The 21,222-nt window shown below is 47.7% G+C and overlaps 5 protein-coding genes across 5 annotated transcripts; 1 reads left to right on the top strand and 4 right to left on the bottom strand.

Moving 5' to 3' along the window:
* Nucleotides 1-1,269: 1,269 nt before the first annotated feature.
* Asppvi_003791 (HMG-box domain-containing protein) lies at nucleotides 1,270-2,129 on the bottom strand (the record flags this gene model as incomplete). Its single annotated transcript, XM_043299748.1, has 2 exons — nucleotides 1,270-1,419; nucleotides 1,494-2,129. The coding sequence occupies 2 exons, from the start codon at nucleotides 2,127-2,129 to the stop codon at nucleotides 1,270-1,272; spliced, it is 786 nt and encodes a 261-aa protein (XP_043155683.1).
* Nucleotides 2,130-4,400: 2,271 nt separating this feature from the next.
* Nucleotides 4,401-5,688, bottom strand: Asppvi_003790 (putative class V chitinase; the record flags this gene model as incomplete). Its single annotated transcript, XM_043299747.1, has 3 exons — nucleotides 4,401-4,746; nucleotides 4,796-5,402; nucleotides 5,454-5,688. The coding sequence occupies 3 exons, from the start codon at nucleotides 5,686-5,688 to the stop codon at nucleotides 4,401-4,403; spliced, it is 1,188 nt and encodes a 395-aa protein (XP_043155682.1).
* A 1,607-nt stretch (nucleotides 5,689-7,295) lies between these two features.
* On the top strand, nucleotides 7,296-8,183 carry Asppvi_003789 (uncharacterized protein; the record flags this gene model as incomplete). The annotated part of the gene is made up of 3 exons (XM_043299746.1): nucleotides 7,296-7,620; nucleotides 7,679-7,873; nucleotides 7,924-8,183. 3 exons carry the CDS (start codon nucleotides 7,296-7,298, stop codon nucleotides 8,181-8,183), a joined length of 780 nt encoding a protein of 259 aa, XP_043155681.1.
* A 2,923-nt stretch (nucleotides 8,184-11,106) lies between these two features.
* On the bottom strand, nucleotides 11,107-11,596 carry Asppvi_003788 (glycoside hydrolase family 18 protein; the record flags this gene model as incomplete). The annotated part of the gene is made up of 2 exons (XM_043299745.1): nucleotides 11,107-11,208; nucleotides 11,261-11,596. The coding sequence occupies 2 exons, from the start codon at nucleotides 11,594-11,596 to the stop codon at nucleotides 11,107-11,109; spliced, it is 438 nt and encodes a 145-aa protein (XP_043155680.1).
* Nucleotides 11,597-19,849: 8,253 nt separating this feature from the next.
* Nucleotides 19,850-20,466, bottom strand: Asppvi_003787 (uncharacterized protein; the record flags this gene model as incomplete). Its single annotated transcript, XM_043299744.1, has 2 exons — nucleotides 19,850-20,302; nucleotides 20,356-20,466. The coding sequence occupies 2 exons, from the start codon at nucleotides 20,464-20,466 to the stop codon at nucleotides 19,850-19,852; spliced, it is 564 nt and encodes a 187-aa protein (XP_043155679.1).
* Between the last annotated feature and the right edge of the window lie 756 nt (nucleotides 20,467-21,222).

Below are 21,222 nucleotides of genomic sequence, written 5' to 3'. Positions count from 1 at the left end.
GTCTCCAGCGTTGGTACCAAAGCTTCAACTTGACAAGTGCTGCAGGTAACCATGCAGATGAGACCATTTAAATTAAGCTTGTAGAATTAACTGGTCTCAATGATCGTTACAGTGTAATACACATTTAAATAGGAAGGGTGGAGGCTGAGATTTTATATGTAATGATTTCTCTCATAACTTTGTGGGCAGGTAATGGAAATGAGGGGTGAGGTCTTGACTTCACTAATGCCGTACACTCGACGCAGAGTATGTTTCAACGAAACCAAAAAGATTGCCGAAACAGGACAGAAGACAGACTCTAAAAACACGTAATGTTTCTGTTGAAGGGAATAGGAGCCTCCATGTGAGTAACGGTTCATGCTGAAATAGAAACTGAATGTTTGAGAATGGACGCCTGATGGCTGAGGTAATCTTCGATCTCAAACCCAAAACGCTTCAGAGCTTTTGCATTATGCGTAAGCTTCGGCAAGCTCATAATTCCAACGAAAATGTGATGCAGTACTGAGATATCGCTGAGATAATTGATGGTCGTAACGAACATAAGCCCAGTTGGCGAGTAACTCTCCCACCAGCGGCTCTCAGAGTCGGGTCTCTATTCTCCTCCTCCTGAAGAACCAGTGTTGACAGAATTCACCACCGCTTTTAGTTGTGCATCATCTTACCGTCAAAGTCGAGCACAGCTTCTTGACGTTGGATTGATATGTCACACAGGGACAGAGCGATTGGAGGAGATATCTTGCCGAATTCTTTGATCTGTCAAGACGGGGAGCGCCATGACTGTGGTTTCAGGACCTGATCCACTGTGGGGAAACAGAATAATTGATGTTACAGAGCTGGGACGAGGCGCTGTGGTCTGCAGTGGTGGAAGCTTCAGACTCGGATCATTCGGTGGATGGACCCTTCTGTTTCGAAGCATCATCGACTGGTTTGCCTGACAGAAATCCCTACCCTTAGATGTCTCTATGTGGTGGGTATCAGGTAACATCAAATATGAAGACTCGAGGCTTCTGCCATAATGAACATTTGGTTCGAATAATATATGAGAGTTGAACCGATGCTTCGGGTCTGAGGACTCCAATCCGGTCACTCTCCGTAGTATTTGACGAGGGGGGCGGGAATCTCTGACATTATCGAATTGGACATGATTCGGTTGCCTGTCAGAATCCCCAGCCCGGCGTGTGTAACTTCGAGCCATTGCCGCATCGGGTTGTGGAGATCCGGCATTTAAAGACATGTGCGGGATGAAAGGAGTTCCTGGCGCAGGTGGGCTCATCGCTCTTCCACGACAACGGTTGCAGACCGTAGCGGGCGGAGAGTTTTTGCTGGGGCCGAATCTGTTCGCACGACAATTGCCCTGGCGGCCATACCGAATGGGCCGGTACTGGTAGTCTGGGTAACGCTGCTGATGGCGAGCTTTTTCTTCCTGTCATTGAAATCGTCAGCAGGGATAAAGGTATACAAACTTAAGGATATTGAGGTCTCGGGCTGCATACATTGGCATTAGCATGCCATATATTCTTCATTTCTTCAGGGAGCATCCTCCATTGCGCCCCGATAATCCTAGAAATATGGGCATTCCCAAGACCCGGATTCTGAGCCACCGCTGTGGCTTGGTAGTGTTGCCGATATAGAAAAAAAGCTGCTTGCTTCCCATCAGCTCGTCGTCCGTGCTTGATAATGGGTAGAGTCTTACCGTTCTTTGGCCTGGGAATGTTGCGGCCCGTCTGACAGAGGCAGGACTGCACAACTGACTCCTTTGGCGCTGCCAATTTCACGGGTTTGGAAGACGAGGATTTCCTTATTAGAGAGGATCGCGTTCGCACGGGCAGATTTTTGGCGAGTGCAGGTACCATAAACTTGGGAGACGCAACGGCATGGTCGAAATCGATCGTGCGTTTGATGAGGCTGGTCATATCAGACTCGAAAGGCACCTGTGCTGGCCCAGTTGCTGGTCTCTGGGCAGTGTACATGGAGAGCTCGCCTTCAATAGGCCAGTTAACTGGTGAAAGTTTGGTAGCCCCTCCGTCATTCATGATCTTGTAGTCCAGGAGGTCATTGGACCGCCGTGGAAGAGAGACCTGAGAAGCATCACCCGGAACAGGTCTGGGGAGGACTCGATCGTAAGACATTTGTGGAAGTGGTAGCGACGGGAACGCTTGTGATGGTTGCGGGAATTGGTTGAGTTGCTATGTATGCCAAGGAAAACGAACGGGTGGCGATGCTGGTACAAATCTAGGACAGAAGAGGAGAGGAGAAACCGCGTATAAGCAATTAGAGATGTATGTCTAAAAGAAAGGCCAGTAGTCCTCGCAATTCCCTCTTCCTGACTTTATTGAGAGTCTGATTGCCAGTTAGGCCGTCGTTGTGGTTTGCTTGTCTCTCCTTATCGCTGTTCCTTTGTCCTTGTTCTGCCACTTTACTCCACTTTTGTTTTTATTTTCTGTCGTTTCTTTTGGCGAAGAAACGAAGTTCTTCGTTAAAAGTCGATAACCAGAGAGAACATATTTAATAAAGCCATACTCTAGTCCGTTTTTCGGAGTTCTTTGTCTCGTATTTGTCTTTGGACCTATCAACCGCGTCACGCGTACTGGATGGATCTGCCCTGTTCCTTGGAACTACTTTCTTTGTGTTTGAATGAATGACATATACCCCACTCTGCTTCTTCCTTCCTATTGGACAGATTGTCTAGGATGAAATGGATGGATCCTGATAGTTAACCGGGTGCCGTGATTAAGCAGCTCGATGGATGAGCGAGTAACTTAAAGGATCAAGCCGGCTTGTACAATAACTAATAACCAACTGCTATGTTACGGCTTGGTCTTTAGTTCGAACTGGAAAGTTTTGTATGCATCATCACATGATACAAGAAACCTCAGGATGTTATCTCGATAGCGCAAACCGAGTAGTACTATTTTGTGCCATTTGGATAACTAGTTCATCCTGTTGTTCAGCAGTTCTGAGCCGACACTCTCCTCCTGTCCATGTCGACTTAAACGGCCCCCAAATGTCAATAGTACATCAATAGGTACTTCATTATTCTTTCAGCAGGTTACAGGTATAAACACTATTTAATGATCGCCCTGGGCTTTGTCTTTTCTTCTTTTTTTCCCTTTTTGTCTTCCAGCTGACGCAGCACCGATGGGCCTGCTGGAATGTCTAGACTTCAAGCTAATCAACGAAGTCGGTCCCGCAGCTAATGATTCGTCAAATTTTTGGGCGCAGTGGGTCTTGAGAAAGCGTCCTTTTACCTGGCTGTCCACTGACATTAACCCAGGAAGTGCCGCAGAATGTACTGTAACCAACGCTAGTACAGCACAGTACGGGGTAGCCTGCTTTTCTGGAGAGTCTATCTGCTGCCAGGCTGCGCCCGTGTTGCCCAGGACTCCCGACTCAACGCTAAGACAAAAATTTCCCTTTATCTCAACAACCAGCTACGTATGGCAGAATGAGAACGGAAAGGGAGAAAGGGAGATAGAGATCTCCAGACTGACCCCTAAGCCACTTACGTACGTAATATCCCGTACTAACAAAGACTTGTTGCAATACAAGGAGACGGCCGAATTACTGTACCTTTACGCAAAGCCTGATAGAGGGCTGTTTAACCCTCATACACACTCACATAACTTTCAAGGACATGCCCGGGCGAGATGGACAGCCACTTACCCCTGTCCGAAATGGATTGATAGTAAGCTATGTACAACACGAGGACGACCATCTCGCACCACTCTTTGCGTTTGTTACAATAGCCAGGTTCCAACTCGCGAAAGTGTAGACTCAGTTTCTGAGCGCGCAAAAGGCGGCCCTCTGAGGGAGCACTGAAAATTTTCGTTAAAAGAGCCTAGAATGCCTGGAGATCAGGGGAAGCACATAGTGAGTTTGACTTAAAATTACCTAGAATGGCGTGCCCGAGGAGGCAGTACGGTGGACGTCATGCACAATCTTAGACGTCTATTTTGCGTACGGAGATGATGGGTTGACGACCTTCGCGGGTACTTTCAGTCAGCCGCGCCTGGCTCGCTTGAACATTTGATTCAAGAGACTCTGCTTGTGGCGTGAGATTGCCTATTCCGAAAAGAACTTATGGGCACTTGTAACTTAGGCGAATTGCCCAACATCGATGAGAAGGATGACTGTTCAACCGAGACCTAGCGACATGACTCGAGAAACGGTAAGACTCTGCAGCAATACAGCTCATCATCGATGACTAGATCAAGCAGGCAGGGCTTGTCATCTCAACCGTGGTGCATATCGCTTTCTGATAAGAAAGGGTCTTAACTCAACATGTTTATTACATCCGCAGCCTCAATTTCCAATACATTGCTTGGCATATTTCTTGACAGCCCATCTCAGCACGTTTTTTATTCTACATTACGTACCCATGTCTCACAAAACACGCAATATCAGGCACATGACAGAGGAGGGTTCTGGCCAACCGACTTGCCTTTGAGACCATCTCGCATGGCGTTCAAATGCTCCCAGCTCAGGCTGTCCTCACCCAGACTCCATGCCATCACTCCGCCCAGTTTCTCAGCTTCCACAATTTCTCTGAATTTGCGAGCAATCAACACAGGAGTGTCCCAAGTCCAGAAAACGCTGGCCTGTTTGTCCCAGTAGTACTGCCCGCCGGCTTGCTCGTCCGTCTTGCCGTCCTTGAGAGCGCGGCGCCAAGAGTCGATAACCGAGATCCCCTTGCACTCACCGTAGTCAGAGAGACAGCCAGCTTGGCAGAAGTCGTTGCCAGTACCGCTGATTGAGCTTAGTTCATGTTACTCAGAAAGAAGAAGAGTGAGCGTACCAGTTGCCATACTGGCTGCAGCATGAACCGGCCGGGCATCTGGTCCCCTTGGAAAAGCCACAGGTTCCATCCGTGGAGACTTTCAAGTTACTTGGAGCAGCTGCCATAGTGCTTTTCTCAAAGGTCAAGACCCCTGATGTGCCTGCGTCTGAACCATCGGGGTTCTCCAGCGTCAAAACCGCGCATCCAAGTGGGTGTTCATTGCAGTTAGAAGTGGGATCGGTCATGAACCACTTGGCGTAGTATGCAAATCCCAGGTTGATCTTGGCAGTATCGAGACCGATTTCTTCATAGGACTTGATTGCCTCGAGTGAATCCACAACGCTTGTGTGGTGGTTTGTGACTTTGTCGCGACGATTCATAAAATCGTACGACATCACGTTCACCATATCCACAGACGGCCAGATCTTGCTACCTTGTTCCTTTGTAAAGGCGACCATGTCGACCCGTTTTCCAGGGACTGCAATTGAAAGGACCTTGTCCGGACCGATGGCTTCACGGATTGCTTGCAGAAAGAGCGGGTAGGCTTCGATTTCATCGATCTTATGGTTGTTTGGTACCTTCATATAATCCGCGCCGTTCCCACCGGGATACTCCCAGTCGATATCTGGAGCTCAGCCGTCAGTACCTTGGATCACTCACTGTGTTCGTTACTCACCGATACCGTCAATGCCTAGGTTGTTAATCATGGCCGCGACATTCTTAGCATAACGGGTCCGGGACACATCATCCGTTGCACCCTCAGAGAATCCATTGGTATCGCCCCAGCCTCCAACAGCAACCATTAACTTGGTATCGGGTGAGAAGCGCTTCCGCATAGTTTCGACAGGCTCAAAGGGCTCGAACTTGGGGGGAGAGTCAGAGTTGAAAATACTGGAGTTCGCAAAAGCCATGATCGCGTGAGTTATGCCTTCGGTGTGGTCACTTCCCGGGAGATCAACTGTATGATATCTAGACCCTTACCATATGTTGCTCTTTTGGGGTGGTGATTCTTACTCGTCTATATACATCGCAAATCTCATACCCAATGTGGCCCGGACGGCCAGAAGGCTCAGGAGAAGGAATGGAAGCATGCCGTGCTATGTTCAAATGAATTGACGTGAGGGACTGAAAGAAGGAATTGAGTAAGGCAAGCACTATTTGAAACCAGAAGCAACCAAGCAAGTGGGAGTGACAAGAAATAGTATAAATTACTGACGACGGAGCGTGTTGCACTATACTGGTTAAAATGTCCGTTCCTACTAGCCTCAACATGGACCGTAGCATAGTACCTGGCGCCTCAGACCAGAGGGGCTCAAACAATAAACGCAGTGATCTTGCGAAAGAGGTGGCTGAATATCTGACAGTGCATGCTCCCTTAAGGCCAACAGGAATCAGTAACTCTGCGACTAAATACTAAGGAATTCCTAACTAGGGTCGGGAAAGGAGATTGCGCGAGAGAGTTATGTACTGTGCCGCCAGTTCGACTGATCTTTAGTTCTACCATTGTACTTGGTGATGTCCGTTCGTGACTGGATGACCAACACACGTATTATGGAAGTTAAACTAGCCTTGTGACGATACGGAAGGGTCTTCCTATACGAACACTGCCCTATTGTCAGAACAAGAAAGGTCCCCCAATCTTATGGGCCTATGGCCGATAACAAACGTCCAAGGCAAAGTTCTGGGCCAGTGGGAATTACGGCTATCAGCACGAATTAAACAGCCAAAGGAAAATAGGCTATTACAAAGATATGTGGCCCAAAATAAATTTAATGCAGTTCGTCACTCAAGGGCAAATTATCATTCCTGATGCCGTTGTTCTTGTCGTTACTGGGAAATATGCTGAAAGTGCGGATGTATTTGCCGCGCTGGCCGTCTGCAAGCTTGGGCAAGCATCATCCCCTAGCTTTATTGCGTACATGGACCAGTGTGCTGGGAATTTTTGGCCAGAAACTGGTCGGACACCAAGCATGCGTCAATATGTATAGGGTCGCGATCCAATTGTACGAGGTACTGGCTGTTACAGGGACAGATCGTCTTCAAACCCCCTCATAAGCAGATAGCGGAGCTGGTTTACAAGTTCCTAGAGACCGACGCATTATCTCAACCTATCAGCGTGTAGCGGAGCCATATATGGTAGCAGTCCCCGAAATTGTTACTGTAGCTATGCGCAGCCATTGACTGGTTCCTTCCATCTAGTCTGCCTCGTGCCCCTAGTGAGGGCCAGCCATGGCCAGGATGATAGGAGCCCAGTACAATATACCTTGAGCTTGCAGTGGCATGACCGCACCAGGCGTGCATGATACGGTCTATAGATAGTATCACATGCCTAACTGAAGCGCAGACAGTGAAGTAACCACGCTTACTACAACAGGAGAAGCGAGACCTGTCACCCTGAGTTGAACGGTGTAGGGAACATATAAAGGAGCGCTTTCACCCCGTCAAGAATCGCCGGTGTACTATTGATTTTCTTTCTTGCCTGTCTCCTACCTAGTCATCAATACAAATCTCGGCTCGAATGGCTCCAGATCCGCGTCCAGGCTGCTCGTTATCCAATCCCATTAATGTGGACGATTTGGACGATGTTGATGCTGTTGACCACGGAGCTGCTGGCAGAGAGGCATCTCCCGAAATGACAGCATTCCCTTTAATGCCTGAGGAACCTCCACACGGCCTTCCCTTGGACGTCTTTCCGGACGATGACCAGGATACTGTGGCCACGGAAGTTGCAACCTCGCCTCCCACTCTCACTGACGTCGTGGCTGAGGGAAATTTCCACGGCCAACCCCCAGATATTGAGGGGGGTCAGGAGCAAGAAACCACAGACTCAAGCATCCATCCTGGTATGTTTAACTTGTCCACAATAAAACGGTTGTTTTACTTCCCGTTGACATAGTAAAGACTCTATCAATGCCGCCATCATTCACGGCGACTGTAGGTCTCGAGGATCCTCTGTCGGCATCCCCCAAGGCAATGATCCTGTCCATCCTGTCCACTCCTTCCCGCCGAACGAGGTCCAGGAGTCTGCCGGTATACCTAGGCCTGCCACTAGCAACTACTCTGGTTGCAATGCATCAGGCTCGGCAGCAGTAGAAAGTTAGCTATTCTGTATCCCATTGGGTATACCTGAGGCTAACTTGAAACAGGCTCGGACGCACTTAGCATCTTCCATACGTTCGCATCTCGCTTTTGTCCAACATGGAAGATCATTGAGGGTTATCCAGACAGAAGTGGTTATCTTGACGTACGATTGCGAATTCCTTACGCTGGGCCGCGAAAGAGGTCTGCCGCCGAACCTGAGCCTGCTGCGGATGGCGGGACTGGTGAGAATTCTGGGCCTGGCGAGGGTTCTGGGCCTCAGCTCCGAAGATCGAAAAGGACTAAAATGCCAAAACATCAGAGTTGATGTCACGGCCGCTTCCCGGAAAGTCGTGCATTTTGGTAAGAACCTGCCTTCACCACGCATTGCAGTTTTCTTCTCGTTCTTGTACTTCGCAAGTACAGAATCTGGAGCGGAAATTGGGACTCTGATTTGTGGAGACTGCGACTTAGCGTAAATGCTGCTTTAAGTGTTCAACCCTGAGCCCACGAGTCTATCCACATGGTGAAAATCTTCTGGTTATGGTAGCGGCGTCCACATTGCAAGAGAATGATCTGTCAGATCCGAGTTCTTGAGTTCCTGTTCAGTATGAATACATGTTTTAGGTGGCAATGCAATTCAAGCTAGAGCAACCGGTGGATCTAAGGTCTAAACAACGGAATTTCGACCAGTCTTCCTTTGGCGGTACCGGCTGATATATTTGACACGTGGCCGAGAACCTTTAGTGGGCGACGACAGATTGCTCTGCCTCCTCCCTCCACGGGACTTATGGAACAAAGCTGGCCCCGTATGAAAAGACCATGATGAAAAGTCCCTGCTGTTTTGTGGAACCCGTAGTAGTATAATCTTCGGATGAGAGAAGGATAGGACCCGACAGATAGACGGGAAAGTAAATGTGGCGGAAAACTGCTCTCATCTGCCAGGACAAATGAACGACCATCGCTCGACCAACGCATTGCTTCTTCGTTGCCCGGCTCCTCAAGAGTCATGGAGATAGGGTGAGAAGAGCTCGAGTAGAGTTCAAGCCCCACGTGACTTACTGGTGGCCCCTGCCGGATATTCGATTGCCCACTTTCTGGCTCCAGACCTGGATCACCAGGACCTGTGCGGCTCCTTTGTCCCCAGGGCTCGCTTAGACCGCATATGCCATTTATAGTGCCCGTGCAGTCCGCTTGGGGAGCGCCATTGGCGACTGTGAGCGTCATTGACTGGTTAGAAGCAGCCTCAAGCCAAGATCCACTGTGGGCTGCTTTACTTCCGACATCTGTAGCTTGAGGCGGAGGGCGCTGCTCGCCTTCAATAAGATGACCTACTAAGAGCTGGTGATTTCTTAATGCATCCTCAAGGGATTCGGTTTCTTTCAGCCCTATGCCGACGCTGTTTAGTCTTTCTGCTAGGAAACTCAGGAAGGATACACCCACCTTGATTGATTAGTAGCTTAACATCGAGCAACTCGCGTAAAGTCGTCTCAGTTGACCTCAGCTCCGTTTTGCAATCCTCTCTGTCCGGCCAAGGAGCAAGGAATCGCCAAGGCCTACCAGAGCGAATGAGGTCCAAGTCATCGCCCAAGAGCTCGATGAGAGAATGAGGTCCAGCTAAAAGCACGAGCGTTGTCCATGTGATCGCCGGGCCTTCTATCACCTTTGGTGCAGCTCTTGAGAAAAGAGCTGAGACGCTTTTGTCCAAGCGGAGACTGACCAAACATTCCCCACGGCCTAGGGCGATACTGCCTCCTTTCTGCAGTGTAATCCGAGAACTTTTCAGCGTAGCCAAAAACTCAGGTATAAAGACATTGGCGTTCAGGAGGGAGGCCAGACTACGTTCTGGATGGCGAGTGGTGAAGTCGACACAGTGAATCCGCTCAGGGGCATGCAGCTCTGGCTGACCGCATGCATTGGAGGAAGACGTCAATAAAGCCATCTGTGAGGGGAAGATAACCTGTATCCCTTTTGGAGCTGTGGTAAGAAAATTTTGCTGAACCAATCAGTCACTTGCAACTGTTGCTCTCCAGATTTATTCAGACTGCGCGGTGGTAACGTGATTGCAGGCGGTACCACCCAAATGGGAATGGTTACCGCGGCCATAAAAGGGCTGTTCGGTTGATGATTACGTTACCCACAATACCAGTGTACGCATTGACGTATGGATGGTTTTCTATGAGCTTGTTTACTGCACATGGAGGCAATAGCGGTAAGTAAGGGGTTGATCTATTGACTTTCCTAAGATCTTTAACAGTTAATATGAGTCAACATGTCTCACAAGCCTAAGCATTTGAAAAGAAAGAGTCCACCTCACACGTTTTGTTTAGCCGATCTACTGCGACAAGCCCACTGTTGTCGACAACACAGGAGAAGCAGCCTTCCCTGCTCCGGTCGGGGGTAAGGTGGGGAAGGATACATCAAGAGCAGGTAGACCTCGTTAAGACAAATACCGCGCAGAGCAAGACTGTTGCCTCAAGGATTTGGTCTCCCCAGCAAAATAAAGCCTGATGCAATTCAGAGTTGTTGAACCATTTATTCTCGTTCATTGGTGAGTCTGATGCTCATGCACCCCTGTCACCTGCTAGGCTAAGTGGGTTATTTCAAGCCACTGTGGTCCCCCGCCACAAAGGGCGCTGAACAAAGTACACTGAGAGTGCCAAGTTACATCAACAACAGCAATGTAACTGGTCATCCTAAGCGTGTTGATCAAAGTCCACGAGTCGTAGTTGGCCCAGAGCCACATTTATGCGCACATTCAGCGATCAGTTATCTAAATTCCTCGTATGTCGAAATCACTAATTTTCTCTGCCGCTTTGCCAAAAGTGTGAGAGTGTTGCTTATTTCAAGGACGGGTAGCGCAATTACTCTGTCAATGGGGAGAGTTGTATGAGTTACCAGAGTGCTTCCAACATTAATCGAGTTGCGCAAGGATGCGCATCGGAAAATTGTAGTTCAAGGTAGAGCTACTCCTGGGTTTGCGTTCGACTACTCCTTAACCACAGCTTCCGGACGCACACTATAGCGCCTAGAGACCACTAGATTTCAAGGCTGAAACTATGTGAAGATTGCCAGATCGTAATAGAGACTAAGATGCGGACTCCGACCTCCTTTGACCCACCATTTCTGACGACATATTGTACAAGGGCAAACACACGCGTCGTGATTTCTTGACTGGACTAGATTGTTCAATTGATGCATAATGCAACGTCGAACATACCTACATGTTACAGTACATGGTACGGACATAGCTACTGCATACCCTTTCGTAAATTGTCATACTGGGAAAGGGGGTATTCGAGCTGATTGCTCTTTTGTTCAAAGGCGTCAATGCCCCCTAGAGTGTCCACGACCTTGAACAAGATGGTCAGTTCACCCGCTGGACGCAAGATAGTTCCAACTTACCGTTGTTATCAAGCTTTGACTACCTAACTTATCAGCACTGCTCTCCCACCACATAGCACCTCCGAATCCTTTCGATTTGATGTAAAGCGCCTGTTTCCGGGCAACCTCGGGGTTATCGTAGCTGACGAAGATTCGCTCCTGCGCTTCGTAGCTGTAGCTCGCTACTATATCTTCATCTGTATGTTCCTCTGCCCCTGGCCGCGGTAGGGCCTTGTAGTCCCAGACGCCATTTTCCCAGCTCCCTTGGCCTACACCATGGAATGGTTCTCCAGGGCCATCCGTATCTGTGAATACCCGGCCATAAAGAGGCATGCCAAGGACAATCTTACTCGCCATCACACCACGTTTAAGGTAACTTCGACTGCCTCTTCAGTATTGAACGGAGTCGACCGCTGGCTGGAGCCGCTTTTGTATATGTTCGCCTGATGTCCGGCCCACTCTGAAAAAGTACCACCTGCGTAGTTATAAGCCATAAGGTTCAGGAAATCAAGACTGGTGTCCATGTGCTCAATGTGAAGAGTGTCGACCCTTTGCGGACCTACAAGTAGAGGTCAGATATACTTCATGATCCATATCATGTTGCCGTTAAACTCTCCTCACATACAGTACGAGGAGAGTAAAAAACCGTTCACAGACAAACGATGTTCACTCATATAGAATATTATGCCATTCGCCTTTCTCTTAGTAGGTCTTTTACTTTTCTAGGCCGAAGAAGGTGCTGTTAGAGGACGTGCTAGATATGATCTTGAGGGCAAGCAGATTTGCAGGTGCACGGCGAAATTTCTGAGACATCAGAGTACAAGGAAGGTTTTTATTGGAGGTCGTTCTCTGGACCAGGTGGAACGAGCCAGAAAAGCCAAGACTCTAAGCGAAGCAGCAGTCGATGGGTAGCAGGATGCTGGAAGCGTTAACTGACGGTGGCCGAAGCAGATAGGTCAGCGATAATTTCGGAATCCCAAGCGTTCGCCGAAGACCGAGGACACCTTTGTCTCACGTCCCAGTACAGTACATTAATGCCTTTTCCGCTTGTAGAGTTAGGGTAGCTATATCAGTAGGTACAGTAAGTCAATCGACAGTCAGCTTTCATGTGCCTGTAGACAGCGTTATGAAAGCATTGTGATCCCTCTCATGCCTTCCAGTTCCGACGATCAAAATAAGGGCCGACCAGGGAAGCATGGGGATAAGATCAGCCTCCACTTTTCCCGGAGAAAAGTCGCAAGCTTTTGAGTTTCCGTAAGACTTGCACTAGGCCTGTTTTAGCATCCAGCCCAGTGATTATCAAAGGATTAGCATGGTTTAACCATGAGGAACCTCAAAAGAACCGGTGAGGTCAACTCTGTAGGTGGCTGACTTGCGCTTTACCCAACTAGCAAGTAGAGTTGGTGTATATACAGAAAGGGTTCTTATGTAAAGGGTTTCCGATGATAGTTTAAAGGTTATTTGTAAAAGCACCAGCGGACGAATCAAACAGTAGCGTTACCTTGCAATGCTTATGCCACCAAAGCGAGTTCTTCGCACGGTAGCAAAACACGGTCCAACGGAGCGCATGAGCAAGTAATTCGAGAAGCTGGCTTTGTGTCACTGATTATCTCGTGATCCTTTCCAGAGTAAATATTTTTTAGGATGCCGCAAATGCCGCCAGTATCCTCCTATATGTCATGGACAAGGGATGCGTCGACCGGGCACTTAAGCGATAGAAGAACTCGAAGCAGTCGCCACTGTAGTTGCTAGGGTTACCGTCCACGTAGGTTTCGAGAGCTTTGTTAAGTAGCTTACACTAAAGTTACAGGATAATTTAGCTCAAGTGGGCCTAGACTCGCGTTACTCTGGTTGAGGCACACGGCAAGCCAAAAGTGTGTGGGTCGGGTTGGGCAAGGATTCTGGTTGACAGATTCTGATTGGTATCCCCCATATCACTCGTTCGTGTAGTATAAATTATTTCAGGTGTCGTAGTAGGAGTAGGCCCATCTGGAAGTGTTGCAAGCAGAATTCAAGGCATTGAATAAACATTGGAACGAGAGAAATGCCCCATGAAAGTCATTTTGCATACAACCCACGCTTAGCGCTGCGCCATGTAGGACTGACCGTGAAAGCGGTTGCTTCTTAATCGATAATGACCTGTGTAGAAACTAAGCCATATCGTAACAGTTGCCCTTAGACAAGATATCATACAAATTCAATGACTGTGCCAATAACGGTGGGCATATCCATCGCCATTTCTTAGGAGAACCTCCGCGCCCGCAGGGATTCTTCTGATTGGTGAAGCATCTTTTCTTCTTAATCTCACGGCGTTCTACACTGCCGATGTACCGGTGACCGACCAGCAGGCCATTGTTCAGGATGCGTTCGGCACCCTCCGTGGAGTCGAACCATATCCCAAGCGATGCGGAATTCCGGAACAGCCTGTCTTTCCTCTTGAGCCATGCCACGTTTTCAAGTCGGTACCCTGTTCCTCCCAGGTCATTTTCCTCCAGGACTTTCTCAATGGCTGGAGCATTCGCGTTATCCAGGTCGAAGTCCTCCGTCGGGGTACGGTGCACGACGACGCCCAACCGCGGCTTTACCAGCTTCGCGTTGTTTTCTAGTTCGTTTAACCAACCGGAATTCAAGCGAGCCACCTCAACTGACTCTGAGTCTTTGAATCAAATCACATAGCCTGTTTTCGTGGTGGCATTCCCGGCCACCTGAGCGCCCTGCGTGGAGGCGCAGTTCAGCAGTGCAGTGCAGACGTGAGTGTTAGCGGCGTCTGTCGGTAAGTAGCGTCCGAAAGTGTTTCCGCCACTATTGTCGTCGTCTGCAGGGTCTACAAACGATAGTTGGGTGTGATTCGGAGGCCGTTTTGGTTTTGTCGGTGTGATGGTGGTTCGATTGGGCTGTGGCACTGACGAGCGACGCAGCCAGATAGAAAGAGTCGCCGAGCACTGGATCAAGACCCAAGCAGATACAGCAGCTTCCGAATCAGATATTTGGCCGGAGGCCTGCTTAAGGCAGCAGCGTGCGCGGCGCGCTGATTATCGGAATGAATCTCGACCCGCTTCCGTTAGCCGCGGCAGCTACGACGATTTCACACGATCTTTCTCCGACGATCCCAGATATTGACGATCATGACATGGAGGATATGCCCGACAACCAATGGAGATCAAGCTCGGTGCCAGTACATCTCGGAGAATTGCAGCGTTGTCCATCCAGAAGAGCCAGAGGGCATGGAAGGCGAACGAACGAACATGGACGCAAGTCAGTCATTCAAAGCAACGTCGACCAGGATAATGGTGAAGAAATGGGAGAATCTAACGGCTTCCACAGCGACTCTGAGCGTGCTTCGACGGCCACCCACGGTTCAACGAGGAATCAGAAGCGGCTCCTGACGGGGCAGCTCGAGCCCTTACTGGAATTGTTGAGACAGCGTCTAAGGTGAAGACTCTAACCCAGCCCTCCGAGGATGGAGCGAAAGACCTTAGCATCCAGAGCACTTCAACCGTCAGAGACAGGGAAAGGATCAAATTCAGAAAAATGCGCTATGTGAAGCCAGTGTAATTTGATGGAATATAGTGATCATTGTATTTTGATCGAGAAAGCTAATCCAGAAAGCAATCATTGTTAGGCCTCATTACCTCCCATTCACCTGATCCACATCTAAAGAGGACGGGCTTCGCCACACCTTGCTGCGAATTATTCAAAGCATGATTAAGAGAAAAAAAGTAAATGAATAAACACAAGAACCTCACCCACATTTGCATCTCATGTCATCTGGCGCCATCTCTAACAGAATTTCTGAACGTATGTATAAGGAAAAAGACATGGTCGAGCATAGAACAAGCAACGAGTATATATACTAAATGAAGAAGAATTGGGAAGCCATCGACAGTACCTGCCATATAAAACCACAGAGTGTCCTGGCAGTCACTTGACGCGGAATAAGCTGCATGGCTAAGTCTGCATTGACAATAAAGTCAGGGGCTGGGAAAGAAACAGAAACAAAGTTGAAAAATAATCATCAGTGAACTGAAACTCCAAGGCTGCTGGAGGGTCAGCAGAGGTCAAGGATCAATCATTTAAGATCATGTATGTGAGACTAACTGTCAGGATGGCTACATCAGCTAAAATGAGGAGCCTGCTGTGATGGATCACAGGGATGACTTAAAGATCCTGTGTGGAAAGAAGAGCCTCTCATGCTTATGTCATCCATTCTTGAAGGTCTGTCTTGAGGCAGGTTCAGCAGGCTGTGAGCCCTGTGAGGCATTTCCTGGGGATGAGATATTGGGGATATGGGAAGCTGATATGACATAGTAGTCTGAGACATGGCATGACTGAGTAAAGTACCATACTCCACTAGGTTAAAGAGATTGTATCAGAATGAAGGTGTCCAAGGGTCGAAGCTAGCTAAGTGCTGCATGGGCCAGGGTGCTTAGCAGTGGTTGGAAATCTGCCCTGAGGCGGAGGAGGTGATGGGCGCCTGTGTTATATAATTGAAAGCGGCATATATCTCAATGGGGCTGAGAAGCGCTATTGTTGTAGGTGTTCTGGGCATCTGCTGCAATGCATAATCTTTAGTATACTTAGAGGTTGTGGGAAAGAAGGTTTGGTCATCCCAGGGTATCTTACCGAAGCTCAATAACTCTGGTAAAGGAAATAACTTGTTTCTGTCATCTCCCATATTTATTGGATGACTTGGTACCGCCATATCTGTGTGCTTAACTAAGCTCAACATCAGGCGGGTTAAGTTCATCTCAGAGTGGAGAATAGGAAGTGCCTCATCTGCATTATTATCTTCTTACTCATGCTTCTGGTCTGGATCCACATTGGAGTCGCCATCCTTCTCTTTTTGGTTTGACTCTCAGTTAACAACATATATGATTATGTTGGCATCTGAGGCTTGTCAACAGCTGTCAGAATGAATTTTATAGAAAGAAGATGCTACTTACTAACTTCTCCTCTTTCATAGCGTTCTTTAATCCTTCTCACGCTGAAGACCTTGTCCAAGATTTAGAGTCTGTGGGGGTCTCTGAGCTGCCGCTTGCATTCATGGGTAATTTCCTGTAATTGATCTGTGGTGATACTGAATCTTCCAAGCTTATAGATGATATGAATCAATAGAGACAGGCATTCTAAACCTGTCAGCAAAATTACTTAACACTGGAGATTTTCTGGAGGGGTACACATATAATCCTTTTGAAGATGGTCAGGCTCTTTGTGAACCACATCGGCGGGCCACTATTCAGGCTTTGTCTTCTCTGGGTCGCCCTTTGTACCAGGAGGGGCTCTAGTGGGGGGTTTACCTCCATTATAGGGGTGCTTGAATTGCTTTCCTAGCTTAATGAACCTAATAAATGCCTTTGTAATCTGACGATAGTTGAACTGCCGGAAGTGTTCCAAGGATCTCTTATAGTAGTCAAGAACTTCAGGAGTATTACTAATCTTAAGCCTAACCTTATCCACTGATCCACAAGAGGGTGTTTCCTTAACAGAGACTGAGCACTGGACAGATAGCGGCACACTGTATATAGAGTGGGCTGGGGAATTTCTGCCCTGCTTAGTTTAACAGTAGGGTAAGTGACTAAGTGGTTGCTGAGGATCATAGCTATATGGTGTAGCACCAGCAGCTGATAACCCTGTTCAAATGAGATCAGCAAGAATATTATACTTATGTGTGGAGATTTTACATACTTCAAACTATGGGCGGTTGATATCTGACCTTAGCATCAAGGATTTCCAAAAACCTTTCACAGACTTTGGTTATGAAAACAGTCTTATTTTGCTCCTGGATAGACAGAGATTCAATCACCTTAAGTCTGCCTATGTTGTCAAGATAGATCATGGCGTAGTGGGTGTAAGGGATGTTGATTAATAAATGCACGGATAGACCTATGGGCTATGTAGGAGATGAGTCAGCTCCATATGTCTGTCTAATGCTGGTATTACTTACCAGTACATTATCCCAGTCATTAACATCGTCCTGCATGTATGACGCTGGCCTTTTACTGGAGCCCACTCCAGGAGTAGGTGCGCTGAACACCATTGTGTAAATTTAAGAGGTTGATGTTGAAAGGTACATAAGGTTTCGTTGAGCAGGTGTATTGTTTGGATAATCTTGAGTTGGATGTTTCTCAGGTAGTACAGTTACTGAAGGCTGAGATTAGATAGTGCTCAACACATGAAAATGCCGTTGGGATCGGAGTGAGTTTACACCTGCGATGGCGGCAATATATATTGTCTTGAAGGTCTTTGTTCTTTCTTCCAACGGGATCAGAAAAAGGTGATCCAAGATGGTGATGAGGCTGCAGAGATCCAGTTCTGGTAAAGTCACGGCAGGCAAATGCCGCTGATTAGCTTTGGTTTAACTCTTAGAAAGGTATAGGGTGCCAGAAGCCTTCAGGGAATGCAAGATACAGCAATGAGAAAGGACCAAAATTGAGATAAGAACATCAAGACAGAAGCGAAACCCCAGCACGGCGGTTCGAGTCCATGACCCTGGCTGGTATCTGCTGTAGTTTGCTTCTGAAGGTAGATAAACCATTTTAAGGCGGACCAACGCCCATTGAACTGATTTGAGAGGGGGTAGTATGCGTGACAAGTGACGACATGCTACTCACAGGATGCACCCAGACAAAAACAGAGATCAGACACCTAATGAGGTTCGAGAGCAAACAATCAAGATCGGCCCGGGAAGTGGAGGATGCTGCAAGATGGATGCTGGCAAATGGTTTCGGCACCCAGATGGGCAGGTCCGACAAGCTGCAACAGAGTTGACTTGGTCTGATTCCTTTTTTCTGCTCTGGGGATATGTATGGTAAACAAGGATGGTAACACAAAGTTAAGTCAAGAGAAGAGATAATCAGTGACTGACAGCTGAGAAGCTACCTATAGCTCAAGTGAACACTCAAGATCCTGAAGGAGAGAGGAAGTAGATGAGAAGAAGAAGGATTGGAGCTTTAAGATGGGAGAAATGGCACTTTTTAGTGCTGCTGATGAGAGATTGGAATGCCTGTGCGTCTAGGGTATTGAATAATAATTAAATATAGAAGAAGAAGCGCCATCTGGGACTTTTTTTATTTTTTATTTGTTATTTCCCTATATCTCCTTTTATCTGGAGTCTGGATATGGATAGTTATGCTAGATCTAGCATGCAACCATTTGTTTACTTTATATGTTTCAGCCCATGTTTGTTCTTTTGCAATTCTCTCTATAGTCATACAGTGAAATCTAACTAATAGGTTGATAGTCTGACTGGTTGCAGTGCTTCCGGCATTATCACCTAGCTATGCGATATTTGGCTAATCCTAAGATAGTCAATTAGCAGCAATGACCCTTCTAGTTTACTACGGCCTATCTGGGGAGCCCTGGTCCAACGTGCGTAGCGGATAGTACCAGATGACTTGTTTAGCTTAGACGAGTGGACAAGGATGGCTGAAGTTTTTGGGATAAGTTGGAGGCAAAGAGTGTTCTGGACTACAACTGCCTATGGTTTTGTGGTGCATGAGAATGGTACACGCACGACACGCTGCAGACAGGGAAGTCATGCAGGGGCTCCTGTCCTGTGGGGTGTCATATCTCTCTCTGCTCTGCTAGAGTAAAACAAGTATGATACATGAGTTCTCTGTCCTACTTCATGCATCTAATGCGATATGGATTGCATGAACGCGAATTCATAAGGGCCTTAACTAAGAATAGAGCACCTTCCTTCCCGGGAACAGTAGTCGGATGAGCCGCTCCCCGAAGTACATGAAAGTAGGAACTGTCCTCTCCCCTTAGCTGTAACAAAGTACCAAACGCCACCGTTAAGGTTGAATACTATTCTAGTGGTAACTAGTCCTAGTATAGAGGCCTGTGTATCTGATTAATATCCCTAATCTTGCTTTTGCATGTTCAAGCACTTAGGACAAGACACATGGTGATAAATATGACAGGCCAGGCCTACTGGTACTTCCTTCCTGCAGCAATAGCAGGACCGTCTAAGGCGCAAACCAGGTGACTTCTTATCCCAATCCTGTTTCGGCGCTTCTCCAGCTCTCCTGTAAATTAATGGCGGCCTCTCGACAACAGGGTCGTTGTCTTGGAGCGTATGAATACCTGTTTCTTGCTGTAACCCATCAGTTAGTGGACGCCAATGAGGATTGCTACCCCTTACACTCTTGTGTTCTTCCTTGTCCTTCTTTCTTGGAATGAGTTCTTCCCTTCCTGCCCCTGTGTTTTGTCGTTTCCTAGTTTCCATCTAAAATATTAGTAACTGGGGCCATAATCATGCCCAAAGGGACATACAGGATCCATGTTACTCTTGATGGGGATGATCAGTAGCAGAAGACTCGGGATCAGCAATACGCTTCTTCTTAAAGCGGGCGTTCAGGGCAACCAAGATAAGAAAAGTTCCCATCCATATACATATAATGACGTATATGAAGGGAACCATTGCTTGAATAAAGTCGATTCATGCCTCTATTTCTGGGAGGATTGACACTATTTATATTCTCGCCGGGGATGAAAGCAGCTTGTGGCGTACTTTCTTATGGAGATAGAACTATCTATTTCGTATAATTCTCACGATAACATTGAGCGGCCAGCAGCCGGAAAAAGGAAAATAACAGCAATGAAGAGTCAGACCATTCTGTATACGCCCATTAAAACCATTCGAGCTTTGGCATAAGCATAAGGAACATGTAGCCAAAAATCCTCTCCTCGATAGCGAAAGAGGGCCTCAATTGAATCATCGTCAGTCTCTGGGATACGAGATTCAAGGCATCTGAGCTCAAGGTCATCGAGGCTTACTGAGAGCTCGTAGTAGAGTCTAACCATCCGCCCGCCGGTTGAGTCGTCAACATATGGAGAGCTAACAGCAAACAGTTCTGGTTCTTCTGGGGCCTTCGCATCCTCAACAATTGTACTCTGATCTGAAAGGCTGATAGAGCTAAGTCCAGAATGTCTGGTTTCCGTAGTGCTGTTCGAATCACATTTACTGACGCCGGTGTGTCCTCGGTCATCAATGCGCTTGGTCTCCACGACGATGTGCGCCATGACATTCTCACCGTTGACGTACTTTGCGGAGGTGGTCTGCCCAATGAAGGCATTAGAGAGCCGGGAGCAACCTCACAAACAGTACTTACAATTGTCATTTCTTCGAACGTAGGCTTCTTATCAAGCAATGAAGCCCGTTCATCCTCACTCGCATCCTCATTGGTGCTGTTGCGCCCCAGGAGCTTCTGCCACCACAACATGCAAGTGAGTAAGGCTCTACTCCAAGCCATGCCGAAAATCATGCAGCGATATAGAAAAGAAGAAGTGTTTAACGAAAATCTGCGTTGGTCTGTGCCGAATTGCGGTGAGTATCTGGACAAGGCTGGCGCTTTTAAAGACCAATCTATTCTCATTGAGGCCTTACTGATGAGCTTCGAATTCACTTCGTTTAGCTATGTTATTGAATTCACCCATTAGACAATCCGATAGAGATCGCTTGTGTCAATCACTTTAGCATTAATTTTAGTGCATTGCAACCAATAAGAGTGAGGAGAAGTATACTGCGCTTCCGTCTCTGGCATTCTGTCCCGTCCTGTCCTGTCCCGTCCTGTCCCTTCCTTTTTATCCCTTCCCACCCTTTCCCTTCCTTTACCGTCCTTTCCCGTCCTTAGCAGTTCATAGGTTACAATGGAACAAAATCGGCCCTTAATGAGTGACATCACATGACAACACACGCTGCTTTGCAACCTAAGGGCGTAAGATATTTACATCAGGTGGTTGCTTTCTCTACGGCCGTTACGTGTGCGGAAGAGGGTTTTTCCGTCGTCCGTGAGGGGAAGGTGTCCCCTCCTGATGACTCAGCAAATTCTTTGTTGATTAACTAGAATCGGTAGGAAAGATGGAGGGGCAATGCGCCAAATTTTGACAATAGGTCAATTAATTTCTGTCAGGCAGTAACAGTGCCTTGGGCCACACGAGACAACGGCCTTACAACGTTCTAGTACCGGGCCATATAC

Source organism: Aspergillus pseudoviridinutans (assembly GCF_018340605.1).
Source record: "Aspergillus pseudoviridinutans IFM 55266 DNA, scaffold_3, whole genome shotgun sequence".
NCBI classification, from domain to species: Eukaryota; Fungi; Ascomycota; class Eurotiomycetes; order Eurotiales; family Aspergillaceae; genus Aspergillus; species Aspergillus pseudoviridinutans.
The sequence above is the reverse complement of the archived record's forward strand: the minus strand, read 5'-3'. Positions and strand labels throughout refer to the sequence as shown.